A 20,958-nucleotide genomic window follows, 5' to 3' on the forward strand; every position below is an offset into this window, starting at 1 on the left:
TCACTTAGCATTAATACCCTCTAGGCCCATCCATGTTGTCTCAAATGGTACGATATCTTTTTTTTTCTAGCTGCACAATATTGTCTTCCTTATCTGTTTGTCTATCAGTGGACAGGAAAGGTTCTTAAGTGACAATTTTCTTCCATCCTTTTCTTGATCCAAAATTTGTATTTGAGTGTTTGATAAGCATTGGAATGATTTGAGCTTTCTTTTGTTAGCTGAGTATATATATCCCTTTCATGACTGTTTATAGAAAGATGTTTTATATTAGTAGGAAAGTTAGATTAGACTTCTCAACCTTTAAGGGTTTGTGATTGAATTCCTTCCTATTCCTCACCTCAGTGGCAGTCCCTTCAATAACTTTTCAGGATTATATCAATCTTGCAAATTATGACATTTTATATAGATATAACACATTAATTTCTAGATGAGCTAGGATGAGGCATTTTAAGATGGCAGTCAGAGTAGATTGTAGTTCAATACAATCTTTAAATTTAAATATAAGTTCTTTGAAAAATTCTAAAAACTAAATTTTTGAAAGGAAATCTGATCACTCTATAAAATTTATTCAATATACCAAATCAACTTCTAGGTTTTTTTTTATTTAAGGATTTTATTTATTTATTCGTGAGAGAGAGAGAGGCAGAGACGCAGGCAGAGGGAGAAGCAGGCTCCAAGCAGGGAGCTGGACGGGAGACTGGATCCCGGGTCTCCAGGATCACGCCTTGGGCGGAAGGCGGCGCTATACCGCTGAGCCACCTGTGCTGCCCAACTTTTAGTTTTTTTTTTTTGTTTTAACGTAAAGTATCCCCATTTTGGAAAATAAAGGAGCTTGTTTTACTTTGGTGCTTTTGTATAAAAATAGCTTTTATTCAGTTTTTCCTGTAAAATTCTTCACAAATATTTTTCAGTTGACACAAGGAAATCATAGTCACACTTTTGTTTTTTAGGTAGTTGGAAAGAAAGTGATCATCTTATCTAAAATACTTTATTTTACACTTGAGAAAACGGAGGTCCAGTGAGGTTAATTCTCTGACCCATGGTTATATAGCTAATTGTGACAATAATGATTGGAATTTAGATATGCAATTTCTGAGTAAAACTCTTCTATTTGATGAATAGGTATGTGGATTCTTGTCTGTATTCAGCTAGAGTCATAGTCTAGATTTTTGCCAAGCTCTATTTTTCCTATGCTGTTTTTATATTAAAAAAAAACAACAACAGTAATTTCTGAACCAGAATTTAAAATCCAAAAGCTGCATTATAATAGCTCACACTTAAAATGTAACGGCATATGGAATTATAGTTTCTCACAGTTGGTTTCCCATTTGATATGATTTAGATCTTTAAATTTTTAGAATAAAATCTGAGCCAGTTTCAAAAATATTATGTTCAAAAGCTATAGATATTTTTAAAAATCTTTAAGGTATTTATTTTCTGTTCTTAGTCTTTATAAGTTATTTACTTTGATTAAAATAATAATTCCAGATAATTCTTTTGTATAAGTGGTTGGTAGAATTATGGTTATTGATTTAAAACAAAACCAGAATTTCATAGTAGATTATTGAAAACTAAAATATTCTTTAACAGCACAAAGTCAGGAAATTGACAGTTAACATTTCCATGGTTACCAGGACTCTTGCTCTGTAATATAAAAGACTTTTAAAGGATCATATAAGCAAAGAATACCAACTATGACATACCATAAAAAATTCTCAGAAGCAAAAGAAACATTATAATTAACCAGAAAAGGAAAAAAATAAGGGAAGTGAATGAATTCTTCTATTTCTTATTTATATTATCTAAGTAAATAATTTTCTCTGGGTCTGTAGACCCAGAGATTTTATTTTAGACTGAAAAAGTAATATAGTAAAAGCTCATATGTTCTTGTGGTAATGAAGTTTGCTAGCAGAACTCTTCAGGGGATTGGAGAAGAGTGATGGTACACTCCATATTCTGGGAGATTGGGAATATGACTTGAGTCACACAGACCAAGATTTATATCACTGCTCCACCATTTACCAACAGCCTGACCTTGGGCAACTTCCTTAACTTCTCTAGTTCTCAGTATTCTTATCTGTAAAATAGTGACCATAATGCCTGTTTTACAATGTGATGTAATCATGTATATAAAAAGTGTTTAGTGCCTACCTTAGTAACAGTTCTTTTCTTCCTGCTCTCCTTTACCTGTTACCTGTGGACCCACTCTCTACCTCTTCCCTCTTCACTAGTCCTATTCCACCTGATGGACCTAAAGCCCTAAAGCTCTAAATTAAGACTTCATATGGCAGGTGGCTAGAACTAAATAAATGGCAACTTGGCCAGCTCTTCACATCATTCCTGGCTGGTGCGATTGGATAGGCTGGTCTCCTGGAGCGAGTATCCCTTAAGTTCTGTAATATCCTTAATAGCATTAGAACCCTTAGACAATGACTGTGGATTCTCTTAGTGAGGCTCCATTCAGCCTTTATGACAGCTATAACCCTGCTTCTTCAGGACCCTGAATTCTCCCCAATACAATATTTTTTTCCTAAGGATATTCTTTTAAAGAATATAGTTTTATAGTTTTCCATATTAAAGAAAGCACTACATATCTAAATGTATAGGCTGACCTGGGAATTGGATAATCTTTTAAATATTAGTTCAGAAATTAGATACAGAGTTACCAAAGATTGATCCATATATCAACTTTTAGATGAGAAGTCCTCTGTGAATTGAGGCTATCTCCAGGTTGTCAGGGCCAGTCTACCTCTGCTAGAACAACTGAGGAAACGGGAGATGATGATAAAGGGAAAAATAAAGAGTAGAGTTTCTCTTCTTTTCACTCTCAGAACATTACTATCACTTGGGTTGGTAGTACCTTTGGAGGGATTTATTCAGGGTTCCCACCCCGGCCCCCCGCACATACATACATACTTCTTCCTATAGAAAATAACATATTTGAAAATGGATTAGAAAACTTTATCATCTCAAAGATGAGTATATCAGAGAAAATATATCATTATAACTTGAATAATTTGTTCTCATTTTATAATTGGGTCACTGTCTCATCAAACAGTCTTCATGGTTAAATTTATTATATTTTGTCTTATCATTTCTTTCCACAATTCAGTAAACCAGCAACTCGAGTAGAAATCTTTTGCTATTCAAATTGTATATTTATATAAAAATAATTTCACTTTTGTAGCATTCTTCTTGTAACCAAAATAAAATATTGTATGATTTGATGAATAGGCCACTAGGCAGAGCAAAAATATGGTTTACATTTAAAAAGAACCACTTTATGTTCTGTTTTAGATTTATATTGTATATAAAAAAATGCCTCACATGGCAAAATTTTAATTTTAGTAGCATAAAGTTGTAAGGGGCAACTTGACTTATAGAAGCACTCAGTGGATGTTGATGGAACACTGGCTAGGCATTAGGAAGGAGTCTAGATGTGGAGAGGGAGTCCAGAGATTAATAAATAGACTTTCTTACATTGAAGTTGGGTGGATAGTTACATATAAAAAAAAAGTAAGTACCCTAGAATATTTAGAACTCAAAGACCCATTAAAAACCTGGAAGTTAGTTGAATTGAAAATCCTAGGAGCTTGGTAATTTGCCTGTCAAATTTGTCAATGCGCTTGGGACAAAGTTAGCTGCATCTCCTCATAGTGGCATGGTTTTATGTCTGGGACTCCAAGCAAAGCACAAGCACTGTTCTGTTTGCTATTTGGGTAGGACTGTACCTAACTAGAGTTGGAGGACCAGGAAATCAGAGACAGGTGGCATAACGTAGCCATAGGACAGAAGTAGCAACAGATACATGGCCAGAATCAGACCCACAGACACTACCTTGTGATCTACTAATTATGAATTAAAGGCATAAGAGTCAAAACCAACTCTTCAGTCAGTAATTAAGAATAAACTGGAATGAAAGAGGCAGTATCTTAGGCCCAACTCAACTTTCTTTAAGGATTGGCCTTATCACTGATGGAACAAGCACCATTTCTCCTGTTTCATGATTTCTCTATTTATTCTTTAGTTACCCCTTTTTCTTGCCTTTAGGAGTTTAATTCTTCTTGGCTACTACTTTGCCTCCAGCAGGCTGTAGCTCTGCCTCTTTCTTGGCAGTGATTTTCTTCTTGATTCCACAGGCCCAGGACCTACCCCACTGATGTTATTTTCATCTGGCTCATATTGGCCTTGCTAGGAGACCTAAGGTTTCTGGGACTCTTTACCTTTGCTTTGGAGAAGCATATATTGACCCTATATGCTTAAATGTGGCCTGTGTAGTGATGCTGATGGAAACTGCTACCCTAGAGACTGACTGTGATAAACTACTTGAGCCAGCTGTGAAGCGAAAAATGTAATGCATCTCTGGGCCTTTCTTTTCACACTTACAGCTCAACCTGCCTGCACTTGTGCTCCCAGTATCCTCTAGAGTGAGGCCTGACTGCTGCTGCTTTAGTCAGCTTCTTAACAGGAGTGTCCATGGAAGAAAGTGGCCCATGTTCTTTTCCCATACATAGCACCACATCTTCATAACTAATGTCCTGGAAAAGATAACTTACTTTGTCTGCCTAAATAGAAGATACACTTTTATCTCCTCCGAAAGAAGGGATTTGCCTTCATTTAGTTTTTTAGTTACTTTCAATTTATTGGGCATTGTTTTGAACATAAAATATAAACTATAATTTGGAGAAGGACTATCAGCCTAAAATGACCCAATCGGTGCTAGTTGGGAGTAGTTTCCCTTCATAAGGTTGACCAAAAATGAATGAATGAATGAATGAATGAATGAATGAATGAATAAATAAATAAATAAATAAATAAATAAATAAATAAAACACAGATTTAGTAATTATTCCTGGTGGCATAACTTTCAAGTTTTGGATATCTTTAGAAACAAAGTGAAAGAGCAATAAAAGAAAGACAATTGCTTAAATGGTGATGTTATAGCAATTCACAAATGCATATGTGTCTATAGGACAGATGAAGAAACAATGTTCTAATGTTATTTAAATGGCTTTGGACAAAAGCTCAGTGGCTGTATTATATTTGGATACCAAAAATCCTATTATCTCAAACCCTTTAGAGGAAAATAAAGGTTATATGTTACGTGTAAAAAAAAAAAAAAAAAAACACTGCACAGAGCCTCTCTCAACACACTCTGGTCTGAATTCTTCCCCTGGATCTGTACCTCATCCCATCTTTCTAACCAGTGGCATTTGTTTTTGATCCTCCCTTTATGCTGTTGTATATTCCCCTTCAGATTACTTGTTAAAGGTTTTATTTATGTATTTATTATGTATTTATTATTTATTTGAGAGAGAGAAAGAGAGAGATGGAGCACATGAGCATGAGCAGGGAGAGGAGCAGAGGGGGATGGAGAGGGAGTGGAAAGAATCTCGAGCAAGCTTATTGCTGAGCCGCATGTGGAGCTCAATCCCATGACCCTGAATGAGATCATAACCTGAGCCAAAACTGAGTGTCAGAAGCCTTACCAACTGAGCCACCCAGGCACCTTCCACTTCAGATTTGATGCACATGTTTGACTTCCTAACTATATTAGTGAATTCTCTGCTGTAGTGCTGTCTCTTTATCCACAGAGCATCTCTGAACTACCTTGGTAACTCTACTTCTGGACGGATTTAGTCTGTCCTGATGGGATCCTTATAGTGTGGAGATTGAGAGGGTTTTACCAGAGGTGAGGTTACCATGACGCTAATGAAGTTTAAACTCCAGATTCTGTGCTCACATGGGTTCCTGTGATGTCGTGGGAGTTGTAGAATGTTCCAGGTGGAAAAAGGAAACAAGCTGCAGTCAAGCAGCATTTCAATGTAAGCATTTATGTTATTCAAGAGATCTCAGAGAAAGGAACTTGAATCTCTAAAGTTCCAGCATTTTAGGGTGATTTCTTTTCACAGTCTAAATTAATATTTACTTGTTTTAATATTTACTTTTTGTGCCTAATTTTGCCTTCATAATTTTGTATTCTTATTTTTAGAAAGGATCACACAAATTGTATATGCTTCTGGCCACATAAAATCCCAGTGGGATCTTATCACTGGTTTTTACTAAATGAGGACCCTGGGTGTTTTGCTAGTCCTTATTTATCTGCACTATTTATAAGAATAAACAAACACTAAATAGAATCTAGAGAATACCCAAATCACTCTAAAATCAATGCTATACTGACCCTTTTACAAAAGATCTGTAACTTGCTGGCAGCCAGTGTATTTCAGTGTTAATATTAGTGAATGCTGTAAGACTGGAACTCAGATACTGACTTTAGTTCATTTTAAGTCAGCAGGCTTTTGTGGAATGCCTACTGTGTGTGATCAAGGTGCTGGGCCAGAACCATTTTTTAGTTTAAATGCAATTTAAGAGTCATTTGAAATTGTCTTAACAGTGAAGTATTTTTAGTTCCTTGGAAACCTAATAGCAGTTCTCTTTAAATAAATAAGAAATTGGAGCCAATGTGATAAATATGATTAAATGCCAGGGAACAACAATGATAAATTGTTGGCAGCAATCCTTTGATGTTCTCTGAAACAAAGAGACTTGTCAGTATGCCAGTGCTAGGAGTTTCAGTGCAGAGGATACAAAATGAAAAGTATCCTTGATCTTTTCTGTAGATAGTTTCATAGATGATGGCCCTGGGTAAGTTTGGGGTAACTATTTTTCAAACCAAGGAACCCTAAATTGAAAATGAACTGCTTTATGTTCATCATTTCATCATTCTTTTAAAATGTGTCATTCAATCAGTATCAAATACTTGTGTTTGAGAAATATCATAAAATTCCTAAAAGACAAGTTAATATATAATGTCAGGTACTGATAAGTGTTTGAAAAAAAAAAAAAAAAAAACAAAGTCAGAGAAGGAGAGAGATTGATGGTGGGAAGTGGGATGCTATTTTAGAAATGCTATACTGACTTCCTAGCTATTCCTCAAATTTGCCAAGCATATCCCCATTGGTTAGAACCTTTCTCGCACTTGCTGTTGCTTCTTCCTGGAGAGCTTTGTTTCCTTCAGATGACTGCTGCAGTTATTTTTTGACTTCACTCAGTTTAAAGTAGTACCTTCTACCATGCTATTCTTTTTCCCTACTCTACAAATATCCTTTACCATTTGACTTTGGGAATCAAAGAGATTAAAAGAAATTCTTGGGGCACTAGGGTGGTTCAGTCAGTTAAGCATCTGCCTTCGGTTCAAGTCATGATCTCAGGATTTTGGAAATGAACCCCCATGTCAGCCCCTCCACTCAGCAGGAAGTCTGCTTATCCGTCTGTCTCTCTCAAATAAAATCCTAAAAAAAAAAAAGAAATTCTTTGATAAATCCTTTGCTATCTGAACTCTTACTACTTGCTCTCAGAAATTCAAAAATTGAAGAGATTTTTAAAATATCTCTTGCTATTATTTGACCTAGATATCTGAATTAGGAACCAAGTAATTTGTATAGTAAAGGATACTTGTTTTCTTCATAGCCCTTTTTACACTCTGATTTGTCTTACTATCTGTTTGTCTGCCTAACACTAAAATATTAGTTCCACAGTGGCTGGGAAGGGCGGGGACTTTGTTTTGTCCACAGCTCTATCCCCATCACCTGGAACAGTGCCTAGTACTTAATCAGTTCTCAATAAATATGTGTTGAATATATGTGTTAATAGGTGAATGAATAATTGCTCTTTAGCTATGTTGATCTTCTTTCACTTGCTTACATTTACTAAACTCTTTCCTTTGCAAAGGTTATTTCATTATATGCTTACTCTGTCTCCTCCTATATTATAAATTCTGTGAGGCTAAGGACCACGGTACCATTTAATTATCAATACCTAGCTCGATGCTTAATATGTAGGAGACACTAAAACATTCTACAAGTGAATGAATGAATGAACAATTAGAAGTACCTACTAGGAACACCATATCTAATCTAATGGGAATGAGGGGAAGTGAATTTCAAGCTGGATTATGAAGCATGAGGATGAATTAGCAGATGAAGAAGACCAGACAGAATGTTCTAGAGCTTAAGCTCAGACTTTATCCTAAAAGCAATAGAATAATTCTAAACAAAAAAGAGACACTATTAGACTTATATTTTAGAGGAGACCTTTTCCAGTAGTGTTAGGAACAGATGGGATGGGCAGTGTCAGAGCAGAGACTGGTTGGAAGGCTTTAGTGATAGATGCCTGTGATCTCCACTGGGTTCTCAGCAATGAGAAAAGAGAGAAGTGGATATATGCTTTTTAGAAGGCAAAATAAGTGACCAAGGCTAGTAAGGGTAAGGGAAGAGTTAAAGATGATTCCAAGCTTCCACTTTAGGCAAATGAAAAGATCATAGGGGTATTCACTGAAACTGTGTACCCAGAGGGAGGAGCCATCCAAGGACTAAAGAGTGTGAGGAACCCTTAAGACCTGTCTAAATTGAGGCTGAGCCTTAAGAACTTGGTAACATAGCTGATATTTTCTAGGTATAGATACTTAGAAAGGTGCCTGGAAAGAAATAATAAAAATATAATAGTATTGGAAGTCTAGTTATGTTTCTGAATTTTTCTTCATACATTTCGGTTTTCATTATTAGTGTGTTTTAAGAAGGAAAAATAATAAACCTTAAAAAATTATATTAGGATCTGCCATAGAAAATGCTGTACCAAAAAACCAAAGAGCACAGAACTGAGGCCTTCCTAGGTATAGGCTATCCCCAACGAAAATAAATTATTGGTCCTGAATAGAAGAAGCCCACTGTGGAATAGGTTCACCTTTGTGTGTGTGTGTGTGTGTGTGTGTGTGTGTGTGTATGTTGGAGGGTGGGGCAAGAGAGGAGGGTTCATTTGGAAATTTAACCTTTTCATTCATAGGTCTGTTAAAGCCAGGAAGTCTCTTACTTATTCGCTTATCCTTAGCCTTCAGCACAATCCCTGACACTTAGTGTAATGGCTTAAGTGAAAGCTGTTACTTTGGATTTGTTATTAATACATTCGTTTTTATTTATATCACTATTCACTGTAATTGTCATACAATGATATTTGTGTCATCTTGGTTTTTAGGTAGATTGGGGTCCACTTGACTATTTAGTTGTTGACACGCCACCAGGAACTGGAGATGTACAGTTATCCATCTCACAGAATATTCCCATTTCAGGTAATCTTAAACTTTAAAGTAATTTGTGCTGTCTTTGGTGTTTTGCTATTCCCATACAGAAAAAGAAACTCTGTGATAGGCAAACATTTTTATGTCTTCAAAACAGTCATTTATAAATTTTTCTTTAGAGATCAGATTCATAAATTGAATTTTTCAAAATATTACCAAAATGACTGTGTTTACAAAAACATAAAGACACTTTGAAAAGGAGGTGATATAAATCTGTATTCTAGAAAAACAATAACAAATATTGTTTAGGTAGAACGTGGCTGTTTGGTTCATAGCTGTCCTGCAGTGACAGCATAGTAGCACTCAGCAAATATTTATTGAGCAAATACTGAATATAAATTAATATAAGGAAAGTTTGGCTTTTTTGGTGTATGCAAGTATGGGAAAATTTATATTCAGCTAATTATTTAATGTTAACCTTAAGAGGGCAATAGCATATTAGCTTACATCAACTATACAATATTTCATTATGATAGTAGCTATCTTGTCTATGGTAGAGAATTTAAATATAAGTAGTTGGCTTTTATGTTGAATCTGTTTCCAAGGATTTTCCTAAATTCCAGTGGAGAAATAATTGTGAATCTCTCTTATACATAAGGGTGTTAGGAAAATAATTGAATTTTAGAATGTCATTAGAAATCAGTTATGTATTGGTAATAAATAACCAAGAAATATTACTGACATTTAATCACCAAAAGGTTTAGAATCTAGATTTTTGATAAGTCATACACATTGGTTGGAAATATCAACATAGCATCATTAAAATGAATTTTTTTGAGATTGCCCCAAAAGGCAGTAACATGAATATTTTTGATATTTAAATATATTTGCTACCTTACTGAGTCAGAGACTCTTTCTTTAGTGAAGCAATCTAGACAATATGAGATGGGAGTAAAGTGAAGTGGCATAGGAAAATAGTTGGATACATCTGTTTTGTAATCAGTGTACTGGATAGTCTGTTCTTGGTATTTTTAAGTATTTATGGGACTTGTGTATTTCTGAATCTTAGGAATACTTGCTAGATGTTTATTGAATAAAATGTGCTCCTGGCATCTTGAAATGCCTGTTGCAGACTTCCAAAATGTTTATATTATTTATATGGATAATTCGTTGATACAGTTGGGCTGAATTATCATGTATTCCCTGAATTGTGATTTGGTACCTTGAAAAGTTTAATTTACTTCACACAGATAAACTGATAGCCCCAAGCAATTTACCTTTGTTTACTCAGATAACAGCCCCTCTATTTGTATAGGATTTATGATTATATCACCCTATTTTTATTTGTACTTAAAACCAACAATATGTAGATTGAGGTTAAGATTTGCTTCTCCTTTGAAGATTTTTTTCTTATATGCTAAAATTTAACCAGTAATATTTCTTTATTCCTTTACTTTGATGAAGAGTCTGCCCTAAATAAATAAGTCATTAATATCACATGGTAATAAAAAGCAGTATTTTTTTGTTGTAGTGATGGTAAAACATGACATTCAGTAATATTGAATACATGCATATTGTTGTGCAGCCATCACCACAATACAACTCCAGAACTTTTTCATTTTCTCAGACTGAAACTCTGTATCTGTTAAACAGTGACACTTCATTTCCTCCTTTCCCTAAACTCTGGTAACCACCATTCTTTCAGAAGCAGTATTTTTTATGTTAAGATGAGGAAATGAATGAGAAAAATATATGAGAAAATATATTTTGAAGAATAGGTAAATTTATGTATTTACTATTTACTTTATTAATAAAATTTTAAATCAACAAATATTTATGCATATAAAGATAGATGCTAAGCACTATAGAGGATCCAAGGATAATTAAATCACAAATGTTTTCCCTAGACCAGAGTTCCGTACCTTTTTTGATACTCAGAATTTTTTGAGATTTAAATAATATATGGATTCTCCCCAGGAAGATGTATTTGTATTTACAGAAACACTATTTTAATGTGCATTTTAGGAGATTCACAGTTCTTAGGTTCAAAGCCCCAGCTCTAGAAGATAGAGCCAAGGGGAAGGGCACGGGGAACAAGTGGCTGCTAAGAAAAGAACTACAATTCAGTGTGAAAACCTGCTGTATGAGAAGTCTAATCACAGGACAAAGAGATCATGGATTTGAGGGGAATTGTAAAACACTTAATAGAGATGAGTTTTTAAAGAATAAATATGAGGGTACCTGGGTAGTTCAGTTGGCTAAGTATCTGGCTCTTAATTTCAGCTCAGGTCATGATCTCAGAGTCGCGAATTGAGCCCCATATTGGGCCTCCATGTTGGGCATGAGTCTGCTTAAGATTCTCTCTCCTCTCCCTTTGCCTCTCCCTTGAATACTCTCTCTCTGTCTCTTAAAAAAATATATATAGCACCATACCTTGTTTGCTTTGCATTTTTTCAGCCTAAGGGGAAGAAATAAAAAAAATGAAACTTTGGGTGTTTATATAATTCTGTTATAGAAACATAACATTTATTTTATTTCCCAAGTCTGATCCATTAAAAAAAATAGAGCCAAGTTCCAAAAAAAAGTTTTTGAAAATTCATAAATTTAGTGATTTCTGGACTGTGGAAGTAAAGTTATGATTTATCAGTATTTTCTAAATTTTCTTGAATGAGCATGTATATATTTATAATTTAAAAACTAAATAGAAAGCATTGATTCTTTAAGGACAGATTTCTGTATAAATTGGTACCATGATAATTACCCATTATTAATAAACTGGCATTTAAGGACAGTATCTCATATATTAATTTTTATATTTAATTATCACAGATATTATCCTTATTTTCTTATATCTTTGAAGAGCTAAGCAGCTTTCCCAAGGTCACACTGTTACAATAGTTCATAGCTGAGGCTTATATCAGTTCTGATTGAGTTTAAAGCTCATGCTTTCGGGGATCCCTGGGTGGCGCAGCAGTTTAGCACCTGCCTTTGGCCCAGGGCACGATCCTGGAGACTCGGGATCGAATCCCACGTCAGGCTCCCGGTGCATGGAGCCTGCTTCTCCCTCTGCCTCTCCCTCTCTCTCTCTCTCTCTCTCTCTGACTATCATAAATAAATAAAAAATTAAAAAAAAAAAAGCTCATGCTTTCAACCTCTACATAAAGCTATTCTAACACAAAGCCCAACAGCATTTGACTCACTTATTTTCTGAGGTTAGTTCTAATTCACTCAAACTCGTTAGATTGAAATTATTCTGATCTAGATGATTTCTGATAAAAATAAACTTATGAATATGCCTAAATCTGGGACACCTGGGTGGCTCAGTAGTTGAGCGTCAGCCTTTGGCTCAGGGCGTAATCCTGGATTCCCAGGTTCAAATCCCACATTGGGCTCCTTGCATGGAGCCTGCTTCTCCCTCTGCCTGTGTCCCTGCTTCTCTCGCTGTGTCTCTCATGAATAAATAAATAAAATCTTTTAAAAATATATGCTTAACCTGTACACCCCTATATGATAAGTGTCCAACCAACAGTCTGTGCTAGTGTTTACTATGTTTAGTCTTGTTTCTGTTTTGATTCCTGAGAGATTGCTTTGGGCTTCTTTGACTCATATATTCAAGGGAAGATCTGGAGATACTAGAAGCAGTCTCCTTTGACCTTTAGGAGTAGAGCTCCAAATGAGTCTTGGAAAGACCATTGTCATCTTTGGGTTAATCATACTGGTCTTGGACAGTTGGCTAGTTTCCAGGTACACTGGCTCCCAATACAGAATTGTAGCTGTCAGTGTTAGTACATTCGTACTCTCAGTTATTATGTCAGTATTAAAATTAGCAGCAATGAAAAGACTAGATTTTCTGCACTGAACATCTCTTAATTTTAAACTTAGAAAAAAAATCCAGCAATAAAAGTATCCTACCAAAATGATGTGTGTGGGGGGGGGGGATTGTGTATGCATGGCGTGCCCATGTGTATTATAAAGGCTTAGTTCCTGAGGTTTGGTTTTATTCAGGCCAATGTCATTTTAGTCAATATTTCTGAAGAAATAAAAATTGAGCTCTCTCCCAGGAAGGGTACTGACCAAGGAGTTGCTGAACTTGCTTGAATCATGGCTTTCATCAATTTATATTACCTGGAACAGCCTATCAGATTCATATCAGCCTTTCTAAGCCTAAATGAATGATCTCTAGTTACTAACCTAATTTTCCTTTCCTCTTAACGTTGACTTTAGAACTCTCTTAAGATATTCTGTTCTACCTTTTCTTATGTCCTATATCCCATAAACCATATAAGCTTTTTAGACTCCCATTTGAGCCCACCTGTGATTTGACTTCCTTCACCTTCCCCCTAAACTCCTGCACATAATCTGGAATCCCCTTCCCAAACCCTTAGGTGCTTACTGCCCCCTCCATCTTCCCTTTACTTTCCAAAGTTTCTGTCTTTATATGCATTTCACCCTTACTTAGACTATCTTTTTTTCTCTAATCAGTGGGTACCCAAATCCTGCATACCCTTTATTTCAAATGTCTATTTTCTGTCATCTTCCTCAAATCCCTAGTTGAGAATCATTTCTCCCTCTTTTGGAATTCACATAGCGTTTCATTCAGACCACTCTTAACAGCACTCCTTATGTTCTCCCTTTACAGCCTGCAAAACTATTTTCTTACCAGACTGTTACTCCCTGGAGGGCTAAGGATTTGTTTAATTCATCCTTGTATTTCTCACAGTGCCAAACTCCGTGCCTTCCTGTAACCATTCAGGAAATGTTGAATCAGTGAATGAGTTTTATCTATGTGTCCATATTATCTTCTCAACTAGGATGTAAGTTACATGAATGCAAGAACTTTTTCCTATTTATCATGATATTTCTTAGAGTACCTTGGACAGTGGCTTATGCAATTAATATTGATTGAATAAATAACAAAGCTAGTTGACTAGTTATCACTGTTTATATAAAGAAATTTGTGCCTCCTTATTTTCTTACCATCTACTAACTCATTCCTGTGATCTCCTCCACCCTAAATGCTTTTGCCCAGGTGTTTTTTCTGTATAAGTTTTAAAAAGTATTTATTAAAAACACACATTTTATTTCACTCTCCCTTTGAGGGAAAAATACTTTCATTTTAGGGGTTTATTTATGCTATCCATTTTCCTGTTCTGTATATAATGTCCTTGTGGTTAGATGATACCTTTTAGTATTAACTTTGTTTTGGTGTCTGGGAAATAATGTGCATGTGGACACTTGCTATTTGGTTACATACAGACTCCACCAAGTTAGTAGAGAGAATTACTAGCATTGCTCCATTGTAAGACAATAATAAATTTTCTCATTTACTTCCAGGGGTGCTACGTAAGGTGCTTAACTCACTCTCTATTTATTCTTACCTGTGGAATACCTGTCTACCCCACAGACTTATAAGGATCAAATAAAGGATCATGTAAAACCTCTATCTAAATGTATTATATTTTTTTAGAAACTACTTTGAGTTTTTTGGTGAGGTTTTGGTGGTGATATGTCCTCAATTAGAAAGAGCCTTTGTATCAACTTTGCATATATCCAAGGCATGTTGAGAATGAAGTGAAATGCTTTGTATTTGGAAAGAGACCTCCTTTTGGAAAATTTATGGAGGCAGACCTGTATAAACAAAACAATCCTTTTTCTGAATGCTAGTTAGCAGCTCTTTGTATGTGTTACATTTTTTTATTCCATTAAATGGATGACAAGCTCATAAGAAGAAACTTTAAAGAAAAAAATCATCCTTTTATATGTGTTAAAAGTGTTGTGTACCAACAATAGTAATAAATATGTTGATAGCAGTATTAGTGGCTAATGATTTAAATTTGAGCATACATGGGCTATTGAATCATTACATGCTACAAATAGCTAGTAGTTGTAGTAATTGCTAGAGGGAAAAGGACAGGATAAAGGATGGGAAATAACCAATTATAGTCTTTGGATTTGCTCTTGTTGAACTTGCCAAGGAACAGAGGCAGAGTTATTAGTGCTGGTTTTATTTTTTTTACTCTTTCTTCCCCCCCAAGTGATACAGTTTGCTGAGTTTTTGCTTGTTGGTTGTTAGCTTTTAAATTAGTTGTTGCCATATACTGAGTCAGGTAAATCCTAGGGTTGACTTCTGGGTTTTTTAAGACATAACGATGAGCTCTTGGGAATTTTTGAACACTTATCTGCTCTTCCATAATGGAAGAGGATTAATATTTCTTTGAGGAACATTATGAGTACCTTGAATATTTTGAAAATATATGCACTGTGCTGGTATTTGAATTCTAATAGATGTTACTTAAATTTTTTTCTCTCCTCCTTTGCCTTAACTAAAGTCCTCTGTATGACTATATAGACTATCTGACTTTGACTTTAACTCTTAGAATATGAAGAGTCAGTGCTTTTTCATGAGACTGGAGAATTTTAGTAAGTTATTTGTATTAAGATGCTATATTAGTCAGGGTCCTGGCAGGAAATAGATGACATACTTTAAAAGGAATTAACAGAATGAAGTTAGTGAGGGGGGTGGTAATAGAGAGATGGGCAGCATTAAGGAAACCAGCAAGAGAGGGTGAAGTACCTACAAACTAGTGGCATAGGAAGTCATTACTGTCCCTTCTGCCTAACGGGGCCTGGGAATGAACTGTGGCAGTAGAACCTGGTGACCGCTAGAGCCATAAAAAGGGTCTGCCATTTGGGAATGGTGGCCACAGAGGAACTTAGCCAAGGCCAGAATGGTTGCAAGTTAGGGAGTGAGTGGTGTACGAGGTAGGTAATAATCCTGCAGCCTCTTTTTCCTCTCAGAGTCTCATATCCTGCAGGTACTTCCTACTGGCAGATCCCCATTGAAAGCCAGTAAGAAAACTCAGGTGGTTTAGTCCACGGAGATCAGCTACCCAGGCATTGATCAGGATAGAGAGGGGTGGAAAATGAAGCAGAGCTTGGTGGGGGGAGGGAAGTGAAGTGCAGCAAGTGGAAAATAACTAAAACAGCTTGTTTTCTTCTTCTGGTCCTCATTATAATTGTGAATTAGTAACTTGCAGTAGCTGAAATACAAAGCAAAGACCTGTGCCCTCTAAAAGTTTGCGAGCTAATACAGATACCAGTAGTAGTACAGTCAAAGTAGTGAAAATCCATACTATCACAAGGCAAAATTGTACTGTCATCAAATTTATGAACAGAAAATTTATTTGTAGATAAGTAATGAAATAAGTAAGTTTTGTATAGTGTGGAGTAATGGATGGAAGAATTTATTTTGATAGGATAGAGTTATGAAAAAAGTTGCCCTTTGTTAAGTAAAATTGATATAGGAGTGAAACTTGGAAACTATTTTTCTGATAGAAGGGACAAAGATTGAGCAGTTGAGAGGGGAGCCATCATGATCCCTTCTTTGTTTTCTTTCTTTTTCTTTCAGGGAAGGGCAGAAATGGAACAGAAAACAGTCTTAGTGTGGGTCCTGCTTTGATTCCTTTCTCCTAGAGAAGGAGTTACTGTATATGGTAGAGGAGTCAGCTAGATGATATGCTAAATATGGACTCCAAGAGAAGCTACACTAGCAGACTGGTATTACATTACAAAAATGAGGTGATGCCCTTTCTTCCTGTCTATGACACTTTCTGTCTGGACCCTGTGGTTAGAAGGAAAGCCAGAGGCCTTTTTGCCTCTCATTCATTTAAATGAGTCGAGGTAGGAATTTGAAATTATGCCACTTGAATATTTCAGTCATTGTTTAAAATGAAAAGCATTTATTGCTTGTGAAAGGCATTGGGCCTATTGCTACAGTAACTGAACTCTATTCATTCATCAAAGATACAGGAGGAAAAGCTGTACAATTCCACACTAGTGTTTTCCCCTCCACCAGCAGTTTATTTGGCCTAATCAGTGATCTCTTTTCAGGTAATACTCTTTGATTGCTAATTTGGACAGTAGTTTTGATAATATGAAAACCTATTGGGTTTTGAAGGATCAGAAGCTTATTGTTGCTATTATTGAATAAGTGAATTACCTTAGGCCATCCTTTGAAATAGTTACCTTGTTATCTGGAATTTTCTCTCTCAAAACAAAAGGAACATAGTGGTTTCACTTAGATAACCTAAATGAAGTCTTTAATTTTTTTTTTTGAATAGCTATTTTTTCCCCTTAGAATTGTTTTGAAATTTAAGAGTAATTTTTTAAAGATACAGTACTAATCCTTTGGAAAACCATTGATAACTCAAAGAAAAACATTTGGCTATTTTGGATTTTATTGCTTTGTTTCCCCTACAGTTTTATAGTTTACAATGACCTCAAACTGTAAAGCTAGAAACATTCTGATACTTTAAAGATAGAAGACTTAGGTCATAGCTATTCCTAGTATTCAAAGATACTAAATCTTCATTTATGTTTTCAACTTGCAGAATGGAACTTTGAAGGAGACTGTCAATTTTGGACGACTTCCATATGTACTGTGTTTCTATGCAAAAACTAGGCAGCATTATAATTAACGGCTTTTTGGCAAGAATTGCATTGTGTAGAAAAGAATTATTGTTTTATTTATCAAATTATAAAAATTATTTTCAGAATAAATTTGTCTTGTTATATAAATTGTAGCCAGGTGTTAAAGGCTAGAAACTGTATTCCAGAGTTTTATCACTTAGGGCATTCCTGGTACTCAGTCTGAAACTTCAGTCTTTGTTACATTGGGAATCAAATTATAAAACTAAATATAATATCACTGGTTAATGAACAACAGTATTTTCTAATCTAAATTTTAAAGAAATAAGCTTTTTGGGCTCTTCTATTTGAGTTACTGTATTTTATAGGTTGAATTTATAGCAATCAATTAACAAGTTTAAAGAAATAGCCTGAGAATTAACAAATTCTGAACTGTGACATGGAAAGACCCAGGATTTTTTTTTTAAGACCCAGGATTCTAAAACCTTTTTCAAATGATTCTTATATAATCAGCTTTCAGAATCACTTTGTCTCTACCAACCTATCTGACATTTGAATTCCTTGATCATTTAGCTTATGTTTGGATGGTAAGTAGTTCATTCAGTTTCATTGTTTGAGAATTTCTGGGCACTTACTTCATGATATATGCCTGACAGCTAAAATTCCTTAATGTCTTAAAATTCAGTGACTAGTATAATGGCCAATGGATAGTCAGATTCATATTAAAAACTACTTTAAATTCATTAAGCACTTGTATGTAGAAAAGTACAAGTCCCACAGTCTGTCATTTAAAAATTTTTGCTCTTGATCATAGATTTTAGAAATTTGATCTGAATCAGAAGTTTAGCTCTAAAGGATGTTTTCACATCTTAAGTATGATAGTATTTGGAAATGTAGTAAACTTTTTCCATATAAAATCTCAGTCTCTATTTCCTAAGACATACCTGGTTAACTAAAGTTAGGGTAGTCAGGGAGTAGTAATTCTTCTCTCTGGAGTTCATATTAGAGAAAGAATATATATAAAAGGAATGTGTTTCATTATTAAACAAAACGGCCTTTGGTGGTGACTCACTGTGAGCCTGGGCAGGTTGAGCTATACATGCATCTAACAGAATTTGAAATGCAAAATATTAAATCTAAGAATACAACATGAACAGACTCTCATAGAAGAGCAAAAGAGCTTTCTTTCTGAGTTGTAGAGACATAGGTATACTACAAGTAGGCTCCCCAAGGTGTTTACTGATCAACATTAAAGATGGAATCAAGACTGCAAAGAAGCAAGGATTTTAACTTTACTGGAAACATCAGAGGTGAGAGGAGGAAGAGAATAAGAGAGCAAGCAAGCATGAGTGAAGAATATGAGCTATTTGTTTCCAGCTCAAGCTCTTTAAAATCTCTGAAAGTCTCACTTATCCCGAGTGGTTCCTTGGTAACCAGCCGTCTGGATAGCCCTGGTGAATTCTTTATCAGCATCATTAAGGTGAAGTGATTAGAAGCCCATTACCTGTTAACTCCATTATTGAAGAGCCAGTCTTTGTCCCTAAGTAGCAGATACACATCTAGATTCCTTTGACGAACTTGAATTCTCATTAAAGTTCCAGAGTGCACACTCTTTCTCTCACTAGTGAATTTGAAATACTGTGGTTTCCACTAATTATTGTGTTTGTATAATTTTTGTTAGCCATTGACAAATTTCCTGTACCATAATTCATTTCTAAAGTGAAAATAATGATTGATCTTTAAATTAATAAACATGTGACTATAGTCAATTCTCTGTTGGAATGGTGCAAAGAGTCCAAAACTATGACTCATGAAAGAATTATTTATATTTTCTGTTGAAACACAGTCTGAGGGTACATTTGAGATAGATTTACGTTTTTAAATATTTAGTTTTACTTAATCATATACTAATATTAGTGGACATTCCTTCATCTTATAGCAAATAATTTTTATAATTAAGGAAATTTCAGGGCTACAGAGGCGAAAGACAGGAAGAACTAAAAAATACCAAAACCAATCTATTGTATAGTTAATAAACAATGATACATTTGGTATTTATTTATGTTAAGCTAGCAGAAGTTGAATGATTATTTTACCGCAAGTATCTTTAAATCTAGGAGAATCAGCATCACTTTTTATTAGAGTACTATGAACATTAAGAAGAGCAGTTAATTTGCGGCACGTGGGTGGTTCAGTCGGTTAAGCATCCAAATCTTGATTTCAGCCCAGGTCATGAGTTCAAGCCCCACACTGAGCTCTGTGCTGGGCATGGAGCCTACTTTTCAAAAAGAGAGAATAGCAGTCAATTTGTTCTTTTAAGTCTTAGTTGACTTTACATTGATGTACTCAAGAGTTGTAAGGTATGGAGTTACTCATCTAGATATCATTATGAGCAGTTTTTGTTGCACATAGTAGTTTCCTACACTGAAATTCTCAATCAGGCATGGGAATTAGATCCAATTTATGCCCTGAGATGCACAATGGCATAGTTGAGTAGTTCCACACTGCTGTAATTATGATCAGCCTAACATCTGGAATAATCAGTTTTAAATGTTTAACTACTCTGAACTCTGACCCAAATTCATGTATGCAGTTATAGAATTTATTTTTAATAGTCAAGAGAATTAGCAATTAAAACAATACTCTAAATAAATATTGTTTAGAATGTTTACATATTTGCCAGAATCTGCCAGATAATATTTTAGTAAATCTCCATTGATAAAAAGCCTTTTAAAAAGATTACAACTTGGAAAATAACGTTTAAAAATATTGTTTAATTGTTTGGACTTGGACATTTATTTTCTATCAAATTATCCCTGGAATTCTTGAGATACTATTCTTTTATAATACTATGTTTTACCCCTAGAAAATATTCTTATTTATTGCAAATTGAAAATTCTCTTTGTCGCACTAGCATTCCTTGTGATCAGTAGAGGGAGCACAAGTTTCCGAACTAACCCTCCATCAGAAAACTAAAGTGACATCATCAGTGATGGTATTAAAGGGGAAAAATTTGAGTTTATATTTATTCATGCGCTGATAAAAATGAAAATTTATTAGGTAGATAGCCAAAAATAATAAAGATAAATGTAATAGCAGATTTGGAAACCATGTTTTAAGAAAAGAGATACAGTAACAAGAAAAAGCTTGATATAATTCTTTTAAAATTTAAAAGTCTAGATTGTAATGTATAGATTGATTAATAAGATTTAATTTTAATGGAGGTTTTGTTTATTTTCTTATACATGCTAAAGGTCATTGTAGGGCTGTCTGAAATGGTTACTTATTTGATGTATTAAAATTTGGTATGACAAAAGAAGTAGTGATTTCTGTGTGTGCTAGTTATGTTTTTGTATTCTTTAAAGAAGGCTAGGGATCCCTGGGTGGTGCAGCGGTTTGGCACCTGCCTTTGGCCCAGGGCACGATCCTGGAGACCCAGGATCGAATCCCACATC

The 20,958-nt window shown here is 35.0% G+C and overlaps 1 protein-coding gene across 22 annotated transcripts in view; it reads left to right on the forward strand.

Moving 5' to 3' along the window:
* NUBPL (nucleotide binding protein like) overlaps positions 1-20,958 on the forward strand; it is a 230,506-nt gene that overhangs the window by 148,518 nt on the left and 61,030 nt on the right. For all 22 annotated transcript variants that reach the window (XR_005363113.1, XR_005363111.1, XR_005363112.1 and 19 more), the window contains one exon: positions 9,034-9,127. Coding sequence is in view for 18 of the 22 variants with exons in the window: in XM_038544446.1 (XP_038400374.1) it covers positions 9,034-9,127 (94 nt within the window). In the remaining 4 variants the exon portion in view is untranslated. The remainder of the gene's footprint in view (positions 1-9,033; positions 9,128-20,958) is intronic.

The sequence above is a fragment of the Canis lupus genome, chromosome 8, assembly GCF_011100685.1.
Source record: "Canis lupus familiaris isolate Mischka breed German Shepherd chromosome 8, alternate assembly UU_Cfam_GSD_1.0, whole genome shotgun sequence".
NCBI classification, from domain to species: domain Eukaryota; kingdom Metazoa; phylum Chordata; class Mammalia; order Carnivora; family Canidae; genus Canis; species Canis lupus.